At 38.8% G+C, this 17378-nt stretch overlaps 1 protein-coding gene across 1 annotated transcript in view; it reads left to right on the top strand.

Moving 5' to 3' along the window:
* CATSPERE (catsper channel auxiliary subunit epsilon) overlaps positions 1 to 17378 on the top strand; it is a 232659-nt gene that overhangs the window by 172982 nt on the left and 42299 nt on the right. The window contains exons 8-12 of the mRNA XM_060285306.1: positions 1922 to 1997; positions 5932 to 5984; positions 8061 to 8111; positions 8511 to 8544; positions 8613 to 8692. Of these exons, the coding sequence (XP_060141289.1) occupies positions 1922 to 1997; positions 5932 to 5984; positions 8061 to 8111; positions 8511 to 8544; positions 8613 to 8692 (294 nt within the window). The remainder of the gene's footprint in view (positions 1 to 1921; positions 1998 to 5931; positions 5985 to 8060; positions 8112 to 8510; positions 8545 to 8612; positions 8693 to 17378) is intronic.

Below are 17378 nucleotides of genomic sequence, written 5' to 3'. Positions count from 1 at the left end.
AAACATGACCTATCTGATGGTGCTATTCATCCAACTGAAGGTGCAAAAAACACCAGGCTATTTCTGAATTCAATAATTTTTGAGCACCTTTTATCATTCATTCCCATCCCGAAGTCTTTACATATTATCCTTAAGCAAAAACTAGAACTCTAATCCCAAAAAGTCTTTAATTATGAGTAGAGTCAGATAAAACACCATCTCTGAATCTTGGAATAAGGTAGCACCTAAACACTTAATTTCTGGAGGAAGGTAACCAACATGGAATTGTATCTTAAGGCATTAGGTTATCATTATGTCCCGACTCAATATGTTTTCTGGAAAGATAGCATTGTTCTTCTAAGGAAAAGTTCATTTTTCTTTAGGCTGCTACTCCACATGAGTTTGAATACCCACTCCATGCCAAGCACTCTAGGTGCTCAAAACACATGGTGAACAAGAAAGATAGAGTACTGTTGTCGTGAGACATATCTCTAGTGAGAGAAGAGAAGAAACAAGTAATCAAGTAAATAAACAAGATGGTCCCAAATAATTATAAGTGCTATTAAGAAAAATAAAGCAGAAAGAAGCAGTAGAGAGTGACCAGGAAGTGTAAGGAAAAATGCTACTTTAGACACAGTAGTCAAGAGAGGCTCAATACATCCCTTCCTCCCTAACTCACCAACTTTTCTCTTGATTCTTCTAATGTTGTGGGTTCCTTTGGATATTTTTGGTTTTGTGGATATTTACTCAGAATTCTGTTGCTGTACAATATATATCAAATTGTCCAGGATACTTTAGGTCAGTCCGAGACTTGAGAAAAAATACCAAAAGCTTTGAAATCAGCCATGGCAGAAAAAAAAATAAAAATCTACCTATAAGTAAAATTATGTAGAAAATTGAAGATGCAATATTTACTTTGGTGTCCTTTTCTTACAGATCTATACTATATTACTGAATATATCAACTCAAAGTTTCCATCAATTTGGGGAAAAAAGCCATAGCTGGCATAATTATAAGATGCTTCCTGTTTTCAAAGGTGTTAAAGGAAATAAAAAATGTATCTTAGAGTTGATGAAATATGGTACAGTGATTTAAAAATATAAAAATGTGCTATTTGTATCCTCACTTATTTAGTACATTTTATATCTAATATATGATAAATATTAAAATATAATGAATATTGGAAGGAAAAGAACATTTGTTTGTGGTTAGTGTGTTTGTGGGGTTTTTTTCCCAAATTTTTCAAAAAGTAAAAACCTTACTAGGGGCAGGGAAGGAATAATACTTTCGATTTTTTTTCTTCTGTAATTTTTGAGCCTTCCTATTTTGCCTGAGCACAAAATTATTCACTTGCATTTCATAATCTACAAAGGCATTATGTCTGATCTCTCTTTTGCTTCCAGTCAGATCATATTATGCAGCATAATGTGGCTCAGAAAACTAACTTCATAACTTAATATCTATTGTTCCAAAAGCATTATCAATAGGAGGAAAAAATCTGTAGAGGCTAGAGAAGGAAACTGTGCAATGGCTACGGCCTTGTAATACTGTCAGGAAGCAGGGCAAGATGTCAGCAGCAAAGCCCCATCCTCAGGAGACTGAGGGTGTGAATGAAACAGAGGGCTTGAAAGGCTGATAGAAGCTCATTTTTATTTCCTTTTGTGCCTATCCTATGCTGGCCAAAATATGGGATACCATGAGTTGGGAGTGACTTTAGGATATGACCACAATGCATCTTAGCAGAAACTGCGAACCGTCACCACCACCACCACCAGGCCTCTAGAATTCCTCATGAGCGGGGGTGGGGTGGGGGGGTGGGGGGGTGTGGTGGCAGTTCAATCACAACATATTAATGGGACTTTTCATCTGTTCTGCACAAAGGCACACTCATGGCTACCTCCCTTGTGATTCTATAATCTCCTGTACGTGTTGTTTCTCCTAGATACCAGAACACAGGTCTTCTGCTTGTTCACATTAGACCTAGTGAACATGCAAAAACGTGTCCAGTCTCCCAAAAGGTAAGTGACATTGGTAGAAAACTGAAAATTTTACTTCAATAATACATGGGTGGTAAAACTAAATAGTACATATTAACTCCATTCAATACCACTCCCCCTAATATGTAGCAACATTTTGTAATGTTTCACTGTAGAGAGAGCATAATTTTACTTTGGAAAAGGTTAGATTACTGCCCTCCATGAGTTTACCATCGGAATATAAATGCTTACAAAGATGTAAAATTATTAGTTTTTGAACATAAATAAAATTGTGTAGAGGAAAACTGAAATTAATAAGAACAGCTAAAGTTGGATATGGTTTGTCAGAGAAGACTGCCAGTCATATCCATATTTATGCTATGTTTATTTATTTTAAAAATTGGATCGGGCTTCCCTGGTGGCGCAGTGGTTGAGAGTCCGCCCTCCAATGCAGGGGATGCGAGTTCGTGCCCCGGTCTGGGAAGGTCCCACATGCCACGGAGCGGCTGGGCCCGTGAGCCATGGCCGCTGAGCCTGCGCGTCCGGAGCCTGTGCTCCGCAACGGGAGAGGTCACAACAGTGAGAGGCCCGTGTACAGCAAAAAAAAAAAAAAAAAAAATTGGATCATTTCTTCATTCAAAAAATTTTATTGTGTGCCTACCACGTTTCTATGTTTCAGTCTGTGTGCTAAGTAATGGGAGTTACAAAGATGAAAAGAGTCTCTTCCAAAGGGGAAAACATAAACTAGTGTAAAAGAATGTGAGATATACAGTTACCAAATAGCCCAGAGAACAAAGTAAGCAATTTTGATTGGGAGGGGAAAGGTGAAAAGAAGGTGATGCGTAAAATGATTGTTGAAGAGTAAGTAGAAGTTGAGCAGGAAGAGGCATATACAAAAGCACAGCAATGTGATATAGCAGTGGGGTGTTCAGGCAATCACCCACCACCACCTCCTTTGAGTCTTTGTTCCACACTGAGGGATGCCTCCTCTCTTTATTCCTTCTCATTCCAACTAATAATCAATAAACATATATTGAGCGCCCACTATATATCAGGCATAGCACAATGGGGAATACCTACATGAAGAATTCAAAGTTAAATGAGACATAGTCCCTGCTCTTCAGGACCCCAGCACCAAGAACCTCTTCCTACCAGGGAAAGGTTCCATGAATTTAAATGTATTTATTTGGCTGCACCAGGTCTCAGTTGCAACACACAGGATCTTCATCGATGCGTGCAGGATCTTCATTGCATGTGGGATCTTTTCAGTTGCGGCGTGGGAACTCTTAGTTGCAACATGTGGGATCTAGTTCCCTGACCAGAGACCAAACCCAGGCCCCCTACATTGGGAGCACGTAGTCTTAGCCACTGGACCACCAGGGAAGTCCCAAGGTTCCATGAATTTAAAGGGAGCCTTGAACTGAGGCAAACGTGATCCATCCTTGAGCACTGCTGACACACACTGCTTCCCCAGGAAATTGCCTGCAGGTACATACTGACCACTCCCCCTGTTTATCCACCATGCTGCCTACCCAGCTTAATTCTGCTGAGGAGGCAAAAAAAACAGCAACCTAGCGAGTTCCTGCCTCAGACTTGGTCTGCATTTTCTATCTTCAGCTCCTCGACTGCTCTACCATATTCCATATAAGATGCCTTCCTGAAGCACCGTGGTTTCCTCCATCTTTTTCCTGTCTAATTTATAGATTTGTTAGGGATCCTCATTCACCCTATCCTGCCCAGCCCAGGCATTACAAAAGCATGTTAACCTAACCTGAGTTCAAATCCAAGCTCTACCACCTACTGGCTTCAAGAAGCTCCTAAACACTCAGTCTCAGCTGCCTCATTTGTAAAAGGGGAAATATAATATCCATCTCACAGTAGTTATCTACTTTGTTGAGAGTATTAAATAAGATTATTTGTGTAAAATTCCCAGAATGATACCTGTCACAGAGTAATTATCTAATATCACTGGTTTCTTCCTTGGCACACCCCAAGACATGGACCGTTCAAATCCAGCCACCATCTGTGCCCATTTCAAGTAGTTTGTATTGACCCACCCACTGAAATAGAATGGAGAGTATGCCATATAGTAGAAGATAATGGACTATGCCATAGCCCTTTGGCAACAGGAAAATGTGGCCTTGTGGAGGTAGGTCCTCTAGCTAGCCAAGAAAATAAAAACCTGTACACAACTACAAGGTATGCTCTCAATCACAGGGACCCTTCTTTGTGCTCCTATCCCCACTGGTAAGCAAGTCATCGGCCTCCCGGATAAATATTATAGACAGAGGGCCCACAGACTTCTTCTCTAGTTGGATGAAGTTAAGCCCTTGTTAAACCTGCTGGACCAACTGGACCATGGACTGAGCCATTTGAACATGAGCCTGCTGTCTTTGTTACTTAGTCTTCATAGCCTGCAGCAGAGCAGCAAATAGAACTGACAGCACCAACAGGGCTGCATCTCAGTTTTTTAACTGTACACCAAGAACCAGAATGCAATGAGGCCACCCTAGTAAACCAGTCCTCAGAGGGTGTTAGTAATTCCTTCCAAGATGAAGTTTCCCAGGGACAGATGACTACACTCTGTATAATATATTGTCTACCAACATTTCTGTGTTGAAGGCCTTTATAATTCCTGTCTCAGTTCAGTTGTTCTGTCCAGTTCGAGGGAATACGCTGTGTCTGATTCTGAGCTAAGGCAGAAACAGTTTTGCCTGTCTCTGTACTTAAGAGAATAACATTAAATAAAGAAAACTACTACATTCATTGTTTTCATTTGGGCTATATGTCAGAATTTCTCTGTTAGGTTTCCTGTCCCAAGGAAAATGTGTCAGCCCTCCAGCAGTGGGTACCCTACAAAACAGTCTTATTCATACTTCCCACATTCTGTACCCATGCTCCTGTTCCAGAGCCACCTGCAGGTCAACTCATGTATTTTAATCTGAGTCATGGTTGTTAATTCTGAGACTAGGAATGATTTCTGTGAACTAAGACCCATAAAAGAAGAGATGTTACAAATAAGATCATCAAGTGATGGCGTGTCCTAACTATGAAAAACTTGAGGACCTCAGCCAACCATGTACCATATATGGATAATTTAGTAAAGATAAAGGGCAGACACATGTTTCTAAACACATTTGATGGGAAAAGATTTAATAATGATGGACAGCAAGGACTGTGGGTAGAGTTGTTGAGAGAACAAATCAGGTCCTATGGGTGAGGTCAGATACTTCAAGAAATAAAATCCATGAACTCCTGCTGTGGAGCATGCCTTTCAAATGAAGACTGAAAGCTCCTGGCTTAGCAGGTGCAATTCTTTAAATCCATCAAGCTTGGCTGGACATCATTCTCTAACCCCAGCCTCCTGATCCCCAAGGGTGTTTTTAGATTTGCCTTGTGGAAATATGCAACATACAGAACATGTTTAAAACAGAAGGCAAGTATCTAAATCCCAATTAGAAAGACTGGGGTGGGGGTTGGAGAGGTGGGCAGGGTAGACAGTAGTGAGTAAGGTGTCCTGGAGCCAGGTAGAAATATAGGTAGCTTATCCCAGTTGAGGAAGAACCAGGACCCTGACTCTAAAAAGAAGTCAAATTCGTGTTTCCATAACATCTTACGGAAAAACCTGGACGAATTTTTTGGCCCACTCACTATTACAGAAACCTGCCATGTGAGTCAGGTGCAAGCTGGAACTACAGAGTTGATAGTCATGGTTGCAGAGGTAGTAGTGAGCGATCACATCAAAGTAAGAAAGCAGAGACCCAACCTTTGGGCCTTGTGAGCAGTAAGGGTGAAAGGAAGCAAAGAAAGAAAAAAGTGATCGAAGAAGGAGGAAAACAGCACAGAGCAGTATAACAAAACTCTACATTTAAAAGGTTATTTCAAATCTAAAATGTAATTGCTTTTAGCTGTAGTAATATTCTAGATCATGTGAATTAGAACCACTAAACTCATCACCTAAATTACTTTACTTTAGGTGTTCCAAATATCTGTTGGCTGTGATGCTAATAAATTCATTGCTGTTAAAGGGCAAGTATATTTGCATTTGACTTGTCTTATTCTTTATGTTTAAAAACGAATGGTGAACTATACGGTAATTACTAGCAATAATATTAGCCCAATGACTGACATGTCCATATGAAATCCATTCATTATAAGTTGATAATTTGTCCAAACCTGACTTGTTTGAACTTTTTTGCCAAGTCAAATATTACATTTGAATCATATTCAAATATTACATTTGGATCAGACAGACTTAACCTCTATCTCCATTACCAGCATTTTTCTCTACCTTCCCTTTTCATAAGCCAGTTTCCATCCTTTGCATTACCTCCCTCAGCTCTTCAGTGTACAACTCATTTCCAGAGAAATGAGAGGGAGAAAAACTTACCTCTGTTGTCCATCCTACTCAAACCAGTTATAATTTCATTTCTGTCAGAGAACTGCTTGTAACCACAAGAGAGAAGCCTCAGTTTCCTGCACCTTTTTCCATGAGAAAGTTTTTTAGAGCAAACCTAACAGAACCACAAATGTTTCCTTCAGAGAATCCCAAGGTGTGACTTTTATTGATTTTTACTATGGTTCACAATGAAGCACACTGGAACTTGTGTCATCCACAGCTCTTTCTTCTGCATGGGAGAGAATAAAGGTCAGCATACACAAATCTGTTTAACTGAGGTGGAATGTATAATGGAGACAAAAATGTATTGAAATTCATTTCCTGTGGTTAGGGTGAGGGTGGGGTAACATTGACTCTTATCTGAATCTATTTATGAAGTGGCTTGCTCTCATCCAAAACAAAGGTCTATTCATCTGTCATTCTAATAAGCTTTTGAGTAGTAAATTGTTAAAATCAGTTGCCGGACAGATAATTAAATATTCCCATCTCATTCAGCAAGGAATTTGCATTTCCCGTAAGTCCTTTTCCAGAAAACACAAAGGCTAACGGAATTAAACAGCCTATAGCATCTTATTTCTGGGATGGTCTACATCCTTGCTCCTTAGAGTATAAACTATGGACCAGCAGTGGCATCACCTGGGAACTTATTAGAAATGCAGAATCTCAGGCCTCACCTCGTACCTGCTGAGTCAGAACCTCTGTTTTAACAAAATTTCCAAGATTAGTAGGGCCATTAAAATTTGAGAATAACTGCTCTAAGCAACATGTTACCAAAATCAATTCCCAGTACCCCTGCATGCAGTATCATTGCATGAAGATTTCCTTCTTCAGTGAGATGCAAAACAGCTTGAATCAATCTGTTTCTGGGAAGGTTTAGAGAGCAATTGTCAAACTAGGTTGCTCGCCAGAATCACCTGGAGAGCATGTCTGAAAACACAGATTTCAGGACCTCTTTCCAGATCTCTCAGTCAATGACCCACTGCTCTGGAACTCTAAAAATGACCCTAATTTCTTGGATTCAGGTTGTGGTTGGTCTAAGTTTTCACAATCAGCAAAGGATACCTATGGGGCCAATGATACTTCTGACAGGAGAGTTGTCACTGAAGGAGGGCATCTCTTGGGGTCTAATTTGAATTCAGGGTGGGAGGTGGTCCTAGTCTTCCAATATCTATATAAACACAGCAGTGACTGGGGTTCCTTCTGAGTCACACTGGAAGCAGCCAGCAAAAATGGTCAAATGAATAATTTAACTTACTAAAAACTCTATCATTTTATAGACCATGATAGCCTTATGTCTGCATAAACCCTAACTAGAAATTATGTGAATTCTTAAAATAGATCCTTACCTGTGCAACTGAGTCTCTAGTAGCAATTAGAACTCTGTGTTTTAAAAAATTATTAAGAATGAAACAGTCCAAAGAAATTTGTCTTTACTTTGATGGATTTTCTACAAATTTTCACATGTATCAAATATAAGAGATAAATCAGTATATTTCAAATTCTGGTACATTCAGAAACATTTGTGAAGCTGAGTTTTAAAAATAGAAATGCTAGGACTACACACCAACCCCAAAGATTCTAATTCAATAAGTGATGATTCTGTGATACTTTCGAGTTCAAGAATCACTGAGTTAAATGATTAAATGTTTGTGCTAGTAAGTAAGGAATGATGATATTACAACTTCATTATGTTTTATTTTTTGTAGATTTGATAAAAAAGAATGCCTTCAGCATGATTTTTTTTACATCATTGAAAAGTAAGAAGTATTTTTTAACATAAACATTGAGTTTTATATTAATGTAGTATCAATAATTTAGAATCAGTATTTATTCCTATTATCATCAGTCTTTTCTGATATATACATTTATTGCTATAAATTTACCTCTAGGCACTGATTTTGCTGCACCTCACAAATTTTGATAAGTTGTGTTTTCATTTAGTTGAACATATTTTCTAACTTCTCTTAAGATTTTGTCTTTGATCCGTGTGTTATTTAGAAGTATGTTGTTTAATCTCCACATATTTTAGGAGTATTTTGTAATTATGGTTATCTGTTTGAATTTTGTGATACCTCTTTACCCAAACAAAGTAGTGGTTTTAATTTTTAAGTTTGAGAAGAGGAAAGATTCTAAGTAATGAAAGTGTCTTTTTACAGGTCATATCTGAGGGATCGACCATCTAAACACTTGGTAAGAAAACTATAATTTTGTCAATCAGCCAAATATAGAAAATAACTAAAGCATTTTTCCTTTTCCAGAGAGTAAAATATAATTGGGAAAAATATGGCTGCCCACTGAGAGTTGATTTCAGAGAAAAGTTTCACCCTGTGGTTCAACTGTAAGTATATTCTCACTAAAAATTTTAACTTAGTTTGAAAGTTTCAAAATAAAAGTATGAAAAGAAGCCTAATTAATCATGCATTTAATAATAAATATTTTTGAGCACCCAAATATATGCAACACTAGGTTTTCAGTACTAGTTATGGAAAATTGGATGGTCCATGGTCCCTGCATGTTGAGGGAGATTACAATTTAGAAGTTGAGACATAAGTAGGTAAGAGAGCTGAGACTCCTCTCATGGATGCAGACAGTCTCCTAACCCCTGCTTTATCCTCTCTAAATCTCTCCCCAACCTTCAGCGCCCCTCCCTGTTATAGGAACTATCTCCCCCTGGTGACATATGACTTTTCTTTCCATGTGCCAATAATAACTGAATGCTCGCAAAGAGAGAAACTAGATTACTAATAAGGAATAGTACGTGGGGAGATTTCAAAAATATTATCTCTAACTTAATTTTTATAAATAATGTTTCATAAAAAAAATGAATAAAATGCTACAAGGAAGGCTTTTCCAAGTGATTTTGTGCTAGTTTGCTTGCTTCTCTGACTTTATTCTAGATTTATGATTATAAAAAAGTTACAAAGCTTGTTACAAAATTAAAAATATAGAAAAATATGAGACAAGTGACCTAGGTTTCTATTTTTTTTTTTTTGCTATTATAAACAAAATTGTGGTGAATATCCATTTATATAAATGTATGGACATTAGTCCAGATATGCCATGAGGATAAATTACTGGATAATTTATCCAGTAAATTTGTCCAGTAAATTTATCCTCATGGCAGAGGATAATTACTGCCATGAGGATAAATTACCGGAAGTGAAATTCCTATGAGCAAAACATCAAAATTTTAGTCAATGCTTTCAGCTTTTGGGGCCCTCAGGCTGAAGACAGCTTCTGAGATCTCTTAGGGTGTGTAGGTGTGAAGTAATGAATCAGGCACTCCAATTTAGTTTTGCCATCAGAGCTTTCCCTGTTGGAATCCAGAAGGCCTCTGCCAGCACGTACTGCCTCCCACTTCTCATCTATGACAGTTCTAAGATTCTGTGCTCTGCCCTAACCCTCTTATGTTACCCTCCTACAATCCCTCTGTCATGGGTTCTCTGAGCAATCAGGCTAATCTGCTATCTTCTTTAGTTTCAATCTTCTAGACATCTAATCATGCCACTTCTTTTCTTGGGCACCCTAGGCACTCCTTCCCCTGCTGAGACCTAGTTTTTTTCTTTGTTTTTTTTGTTTGTTTTATCTAGTGCCTAATCCTCCAGTGGTAAAAAAAAATCTCAATGTTCTCTCTCAGAGAAGTGCACTCTTCAGTTCATATCATCATTATTAAACACCTACTTTGCACCAATTACTGTGCTAGGTACTGGGAATTCAAAAATGACTAACCCAGAATTTCTGCTCTCAAGAGCTCAAGAGTCTGATAAATTAGATATGAACTGATATGCTAAATGGAACAATAGAAAGAAATGACATGGGTGGTTGGTATTGAAACTGAAAAGAAAAGAATCCAACTCAGCTATAAAAGGGAGAGGGGCTCTGGAAAGTGTTCCCAGAGCATTTGAGCTGAGTCACTGAGTCTTAAATTATAACGAATATCTAGCTGAAGGCAGAGAAGAGAAGGAGAAGTGGGGAAGGTAAAAGGGAACTCCAGTGAGTAAGCCTTTCAAGCAAAAATGATAGTTAGAGGAAGAAATTTCATAGTTCAAATGGTATAATGTTATCAGAGCACATAGTGAGGCATCATGTATCAGTAGAAAAGGCTGGGAAACTAGCTAGGTAGAGTCCAGCTCATGGAAGACTTTCTATCCATTCTTATGGTAGAGTGGCATGATTAAATATTTGCTTTAGCTAGTTCTCTCTGGAAGAAGTATAGAAGATGAATTTCAGGGAAACATGTCTAAGTAAGGAGACCAGGTAGTAAACTGTACTGGTAGTCCAGGGAGGAAAAAAAAAACAAATGACTGAGATAGCAACAAAGACAAAAAAGAGGAATCACTTATGAGAAAATTACTCATAGTGACAGGCAGGGCTTGATAATTGATAGATGTGAGTGATGAGGGAAAGAGAGAATGAGGAAGATGAATGAGTCAAAGGTAATATCAATCAGGAGAGATTTTCTGCAAACTTCTACTACTGTTATCTATCCATCTTCAAGCATCTGTGCCCATTAACTCTGTCTGTCTTCCTGTCACCATAGATAAAGTATATGGGTATCTAAGGCCTGTCCCTCCATTTGTGAACTGGATACCTACACCCTTTCCTAATTAAAACCACTGTTCCTGAAATTGCCCCCTCTTTCTCCTGCATCATCAACTTTACCCTGTCTACTGGATCATCATACAAATATGCAATTCTTTCCGTCACCAAAACCAAAACCTAAACCAAAACAAAAACCCTCTCTTGACCCCACTACCCCTCTCGCTACTATACTCACTGTCACCAGCTCTTCTCCTATCCTCTCCCAAATCTTTCTCAGTCAGGATTTTACCCCCACCACTCCATTGGCACTGCTAGCCGATGTGACCAACAGCCTTGGCCTCCGTATTGCTAAACTTAGTGGTCAATTCTCAGGTCTCATCTTACTTGATCTTATTAACAAGAATTGACAGTTGATTATTTCCTCCTACTTGAAATATTTTCCTTATTGAGTTTCCAGGATATCACATTTTCCTACTTTTCCTGCTACCTCACTGATAGCTCCTCCTTAATTTCTTAGTTTCTCCTTTTCTCCATGACTTCTTAATGTTGGAATGCCCCAAGGCTCAAAGCTTTCTTTTCTTTTCTCCACTTCAACTTTCTCTTTCAGTGATGCCATCCAGTCTCATGGACTCGAATGTCTCAATATATTGATAAACCCCAAAACTGTATCTTCAGCCTGAATATCCTCCATTGTATTAGTCAAATACGGCTAGGCTATGCTGCAGTAAAAAACCCTGGCATCTCTGTGCTTAACCTTTTTCATGTCATAGTCTGACATATTTCGTACCTACATCATCTTGACACGGCCTCCTAGACTACCACTATGAAAGGGGAAAACTGGAAAAAAAAAAAAAAGACTAGAGGATTTCCTGCGATATCTTAAAGGGTTGGGCCTAGAAGTGGTTTACATCATTTCCACCCACATCCAATTATCTGGAACCTAATGCCACAGCCCTAATCTAACTCCAAGGTGGGCTAGAAAATGTAAACAGGCACAGGGTTATTTGGTGAGCACTAACAGTGTCTGCAAAACTCTTGAACTCCAGACCCATAAATCCACATAGATGTTGAATACATAAATCACTTTTCTACTTAGATATTGCCTAGATATATCAAACAACCTGTTCAAAACTGAACTCCTGATCTTACCCTCAAAATCTGCTCCATCAATAGCATTCCTCATTTCAACTGATATCAACCCTATCCTTCTGGCTGTTTGGGTCAAACTTTGGAATCACCCCAGCCACTCTTCCTTTTATATCTTTCATTCAATACATCAGTAAATCCTATTGGCTCTATCTTCAAGATACCTACAGAATCTGACTATTTGTCACCACTTGAACTGCTAACACCCTGATCCAAGCCATCACTACTTGCCTGGATTATTAAAATAGCCTTTCTGTTGGTCTCCCTGCTTCCACCCTTGCATCTCTATAGCAGCAACAGTGAATCATTTAAAATGGTTAGAGCACATCACTCCTAAGCTCAAAATGTATAATCACTGAGTAAAAGCCAAGTCGTTACTCTGATTTACAAAGCTCTATGTGATCTGCTGTCCCTGTTACCTTTCTCCTGATGAGCTTCACCTCACTTACTCCATTCTACTCACTTGGCCTCCTTATTGTCCCTCAGGTAAGCCAAGCAGATTCCCACCTCAGGGCCATTGTACCTGCTGCTTGCTGTGCCTGCAATGCTCTTTCCCCAGATGTTCACTTAGTTTGTTCTCTCACTTCCTTCAAGTCTTTGCCCAAATGTCATTTTCTTAAAGAGACTTATGCTGACTGTCATGTTTAAAATTATAAGCTGCCTCTGCACCACCTTCACTCCTCACCTGTCTTTTCTGTTCATGGTATTTATTACCAGCTAACAAATTACTTATTTAACTTGTGTATTGTCTTTTCTCCTCTACTATAATGGAAGTTCCATAGAGAAGAGCTTTTTATTTAGTTAGTTCACTGCTATATCCTCCAGCACCTAGATCACTGACTAGCATATAGTAAGCAATCAATAAATATTTGCTGAATGAACTCATGAATTTTATGTCTATGGCTTCCCTAAACTGGACAAAGTTTAATACCATCAATTGTAATATAAAATAGAGAATAAAGGGTATGCTTACAGGGGAAGATGACTAGTTGATTTTTAGACATTTTGAATTTGAGTCTGTGTGACATCCAGAAGGAGATGTGCAATAAAATGTTAAACTGAAGCATCTGAAGTTCACGTAAACTGTCTGAGCTAGAGATATATTTGGAAGTCAATAAAAATTTTGTGATATTAAGAATTGTTGTGGGTGATCATAAAGAATTGTTGGGGTACATAGGAGGTCCAATTGTACCCCTCTTCCCTGACCAAATCCTGAGTGAGTTGAATAATATGGGTCAGAAGAAGAATGTTATTACTTATCACTTTTTACTGACAAAAAGTATATATTGACAGATGTAGCTTACATTTGCAGAAAGTGAACTTCCTGATACTACACCACTAATACTATACCTAAAAGGGTTAAAAAGAATCATCTCCCCAGTCACACATATTGTTGATCCACTGTTGGTCTCTCATCTTGGAGGCACTTTAAATGTATAACAAATGAGAAAAGAACATGTTATCCTACAAGAAATTCACTCATAAGAAGAAAAATGTGAAGCTAAGCCAAGCATGCCCAGCTTATTCTTTTCTAAGTTATCAATCATTTAAGTCAACCCACTTCCCAAGGGGCAAAGTGAATAGAAGAGCAAAGATAGACCAAGAATGTTATACTCATTGAGCTCCCTCCACATAAAAGGAAGTATCAAAAGTTTTGTTTCATTTTAACCGTAATATGGAAAATAAGAGTTATGAGCCAAAGATTTACGCTACTAAAAAACAAACAAAAAAAACCAATATTCAAACATGGTGAGAGGAAAAAAAAGTCTAGAAATAAGAGCCAGAAAAAAACATTCAGAGAAACACAAGGACAACATAGATAATGTGGAATTGTGGAAGCAAAGACAATAGGAATTTTTTTTCTTTGTCTTTTATTTATTTATTTATTTTGTTTTGGTTTTCTGGGTTTTTTTTTAACATCTTTATTGGAGTATAATTGCTTTGCAACGGTGTGTTAGTTTCTGCTTTATAACAAGTGAATCAGTTATAGCTATACATATATCCCCATATCTCTTCCCTCTTGCGTCTCCCTCCCTCCCACCCTCCCTATCCCACCCCTCTAGGTGGTCACAAAGCACCGAGCTGATCTCTCTGTGCTATGCGGCTGCTTCCCACTAGCTATCTATTTTACATTTGGTAGTGTATGTATGTCCATGCCACTCTCTCTTTGTCCCAGCTTACCCTCCCCCCTCCCCACAATAGGAATTTTTTTTTTTTTTTAGCAGTACGCGGGCCTCTCACTGTTGTGGCCTCTCCCGTTGCGGAGCACAGGCTTAGAGAATGAACTTATGGTTACCAGGGGGAGGGGTGGAGGAGGGGGAGGGATAGATTGGGAGTTTGGGATTGACATGTACACACTGCTATATTTAAAATAGATAACCAACAAGGGCCTACTGTATAGCACAGGGAACACTGCTCAATATTCTGTTATAAAATAAATGGGAAAAGAATATGAAAAAGAATAGATACATGTATATGTATAACTGGATCACTTTGCTGTACACCTGAAACTAACATTATTAATCAACTATACTCCAATATAAAATAAAAATTTATTATTAATCAGCTATACTCCATTAATCAACTATACTCCATTATTAATCATTATAAATTAACTATACTCCAATATAAAATTAAAATTTATTAAAAATCTTTAAAAAAAAGAAACAGTAGAGGTCAGGTAACAATAGAATGGCATTTTTAAGTGCTGAAGGATAAAAGAACTAGCAAGTTAACTATTAAGTTAACCATAGTATTATCCTATGATCTAGCAATTTCACTTCTGGCTATATATCCAAAAGAAGTGAAAGGAGGGACTAGAACAGATATTTGTACATCATATTCCTAAGCAGCATTATTCATAATAGTCAAAAGGTGGAAGCAACCCAAGTGTCCATTGACAGATAAACAGATAAACAAAATGTGATACATATCTACAGTGGAGTACTATTCAGCCTTAAAGAAGGCAATTCTTACACATGCCTCAACATGCATGAATCTCAAAGACATTATGCTAAAAGAAAAATGCCAGTCACCAAAGGACAAATACTGTATGATTCCACTTTCATGAGGTACCAAGAGTTGTTAATTCATAGAAAGTAGAATGGTGATTTCCAGGGGCTGTAGGATAAGAGGAATGGCAAGTTATCATTTAATGGGTAAGAAATTTCCCTTGCAGAACATTTGATCCTGTCTAAAATGTCCATAAGACATTTGATCCAAAAGATATTTGGTCTATGCCAAAAAGTTCTTGAAATGTGGTTCTGTCCAAAATATTCATGAAAATATTTGGTCTATGCTAAATAGTTTTGACAGGACCAAATATCAAGGACTTTTTGATGTGGACAAAATGTCTCCATAGATGTTTTGGACAGGACAAAATGTGACCAAATATAAAGAACATTTTGGCATAGATCAAATGTGTTATGGACATTTTGGACAGGAGCAAATGGTCCTGCAAATATCAAAGAAGGACATTTTGGGATGGACCAAATATATTATGGACATTTTGGACAGGATTAAATGTCTGCTAACTGGAATTTCAGTTTTGCAAGATGAAAAGATTATGTAGACAGATGGTCGTGATCATACAATGAAGTTTTATGCTTAATGCCACTGAACTGTATATTTAAAAATGGTTAAAATGCTAATTTTTACATTGTGCATATTTTTCATGATAAAAAAGTCTGATGAGAGGAGATCAAGATGGTGGAGTAAAAGGACATGGACTCTCCCTCTGCCCCCACCCCATTAACACATTGAAAATACAGCTACATGTGGAAAATTCTCACTGAAAACTAACTGGAGACTGGCAGAAAGACTCCTATACAACTTAGGCTGTCAGAAAGATCCATGCAGAATTGGGTAGGAAGGGAAGAAAAGTGATCAGGTCAGGACCTGTGAACCTGGGAGGGGATTCAGAGGAGAAAGGAGGTTACATGGATGAAGATCCTCCCTAGGGAGTGAGCAGTTCAAACCACCTATTGGGTGCCCGAGCCCTGGGTCTAACACTGTGAAGACGAGCCCCCTTGGCTGGTTGGAAGGCCAGTAGGACTAACAGAAGGACTGTAGGAAGCCTGAACTCCACTCATGAGGAGCACACACTTGCTTGCTCCTGAAGCACGCTGGAGAGGGTGGATTGAGACTGCACAGGTGGCTGGCTGGTTTCCCATGACGTCCCAGCACACATCCTAGCCTGAGCCAAATGACCACTTGAGTCCTTCTTGTTTCATGACACAATTCCACACCTTAGCTAGGATGGCAGAGGCCAAAGGGAGGCTCATCTGTGAGGGACAAAGGAGATTCGGACTCAAAGCAGTGTCTGAGTGGAGTGGGGGCAGCCATTACTGGCACTTTCACAGGCATTACACTGGAAGCAGTCCAGGTGTCTGACCCCAGCCAGACCACCACAGCCTGTACCCTGACACATGCCAAGCATCCATGCCAGCCCCTCTTATTCCAGCACTGCTTCCCTCTGGGATGAGGGTTCCAGTGCTGGGAGGCGGGAGAGCACACACTTAAAGGGAACAGAGCCAGCTCAGACCCAAACTTCAGGGCTTCTGCTTCAGCAACTTGGAACTCGACCCCTCCCTTTATAGGGTGGTGATGGTCACAGAGCAGAGGAGAAGCCCTGGCTGACACCTGGCTCTGGCCCTACCATCTCCAGTCCCACTTCCTACCAAGGTGATGGTTGCCAATACACCCTGCGAAAAGATAGGACTGGTGTTCACTTCAGATCCAGCTCTCCCACCAAAGCCACTGGGCACATGCACACTGTATAGGGATGCTCTCATAAAGGGACACCCCTTCAAGACCGCAATAGGTAACTGTTTCATCTAATTTCATACACACAGAGAGAGTTGAGCAAAATGAGAATACAGAGGAATTTGTTTCAATTGAAAGAGCAACAGAAAACCCCTGAAAAAACAACCAGTGAAAAAGCGGTAAACAATTTACCAGATAAAGAGTCAAAGCATTAGTAATAAGAATGCTAACTGAATTAGGAAAAAGAATAGATGAACACAGTGAGAGTTTTAACAAAGAACTAGAATATGAAAAAGAACCAGTCAGAACTGAAGAATATGATAACTGAAATGAAAAGCACAGTAGAAGGAATGAACAGCAGACTAGGTGATATAGAAGAATGTGAAAAACATAGGCAGAACACTCTATGACATAAATCACAGCAAGATCCTTTTTGACCCACCTCCTAGAGAAATGGAAATAAAAACAAAAATAAAGAAATGGGACCTAATGAAACTTCAAAGCTTTTGCACAGCAAAGGAAACCATAAACAAGACCAAAAGACAGCCCTCAGAATGGGAGAAAATATTTGC

The sequence above is a fragment of the Globicephala melas genome, chromosome 1 (genome assembly GCF_963455315.2).
Source record: "Globicephala melas chromosome 1, mGloMel1.2, whole genome shotgun sequence".
Lineage (NCBI taxonomy): Eukaryota > Metazoa > Chordata > Mammalia > Artiodactyla > Delphinidae > Globicephala > Globicephala melas.
Note: the sequence above shows the minus strand (reverse complement) of the source record. Positions and strands in the feature narration are given on the sequence as shown.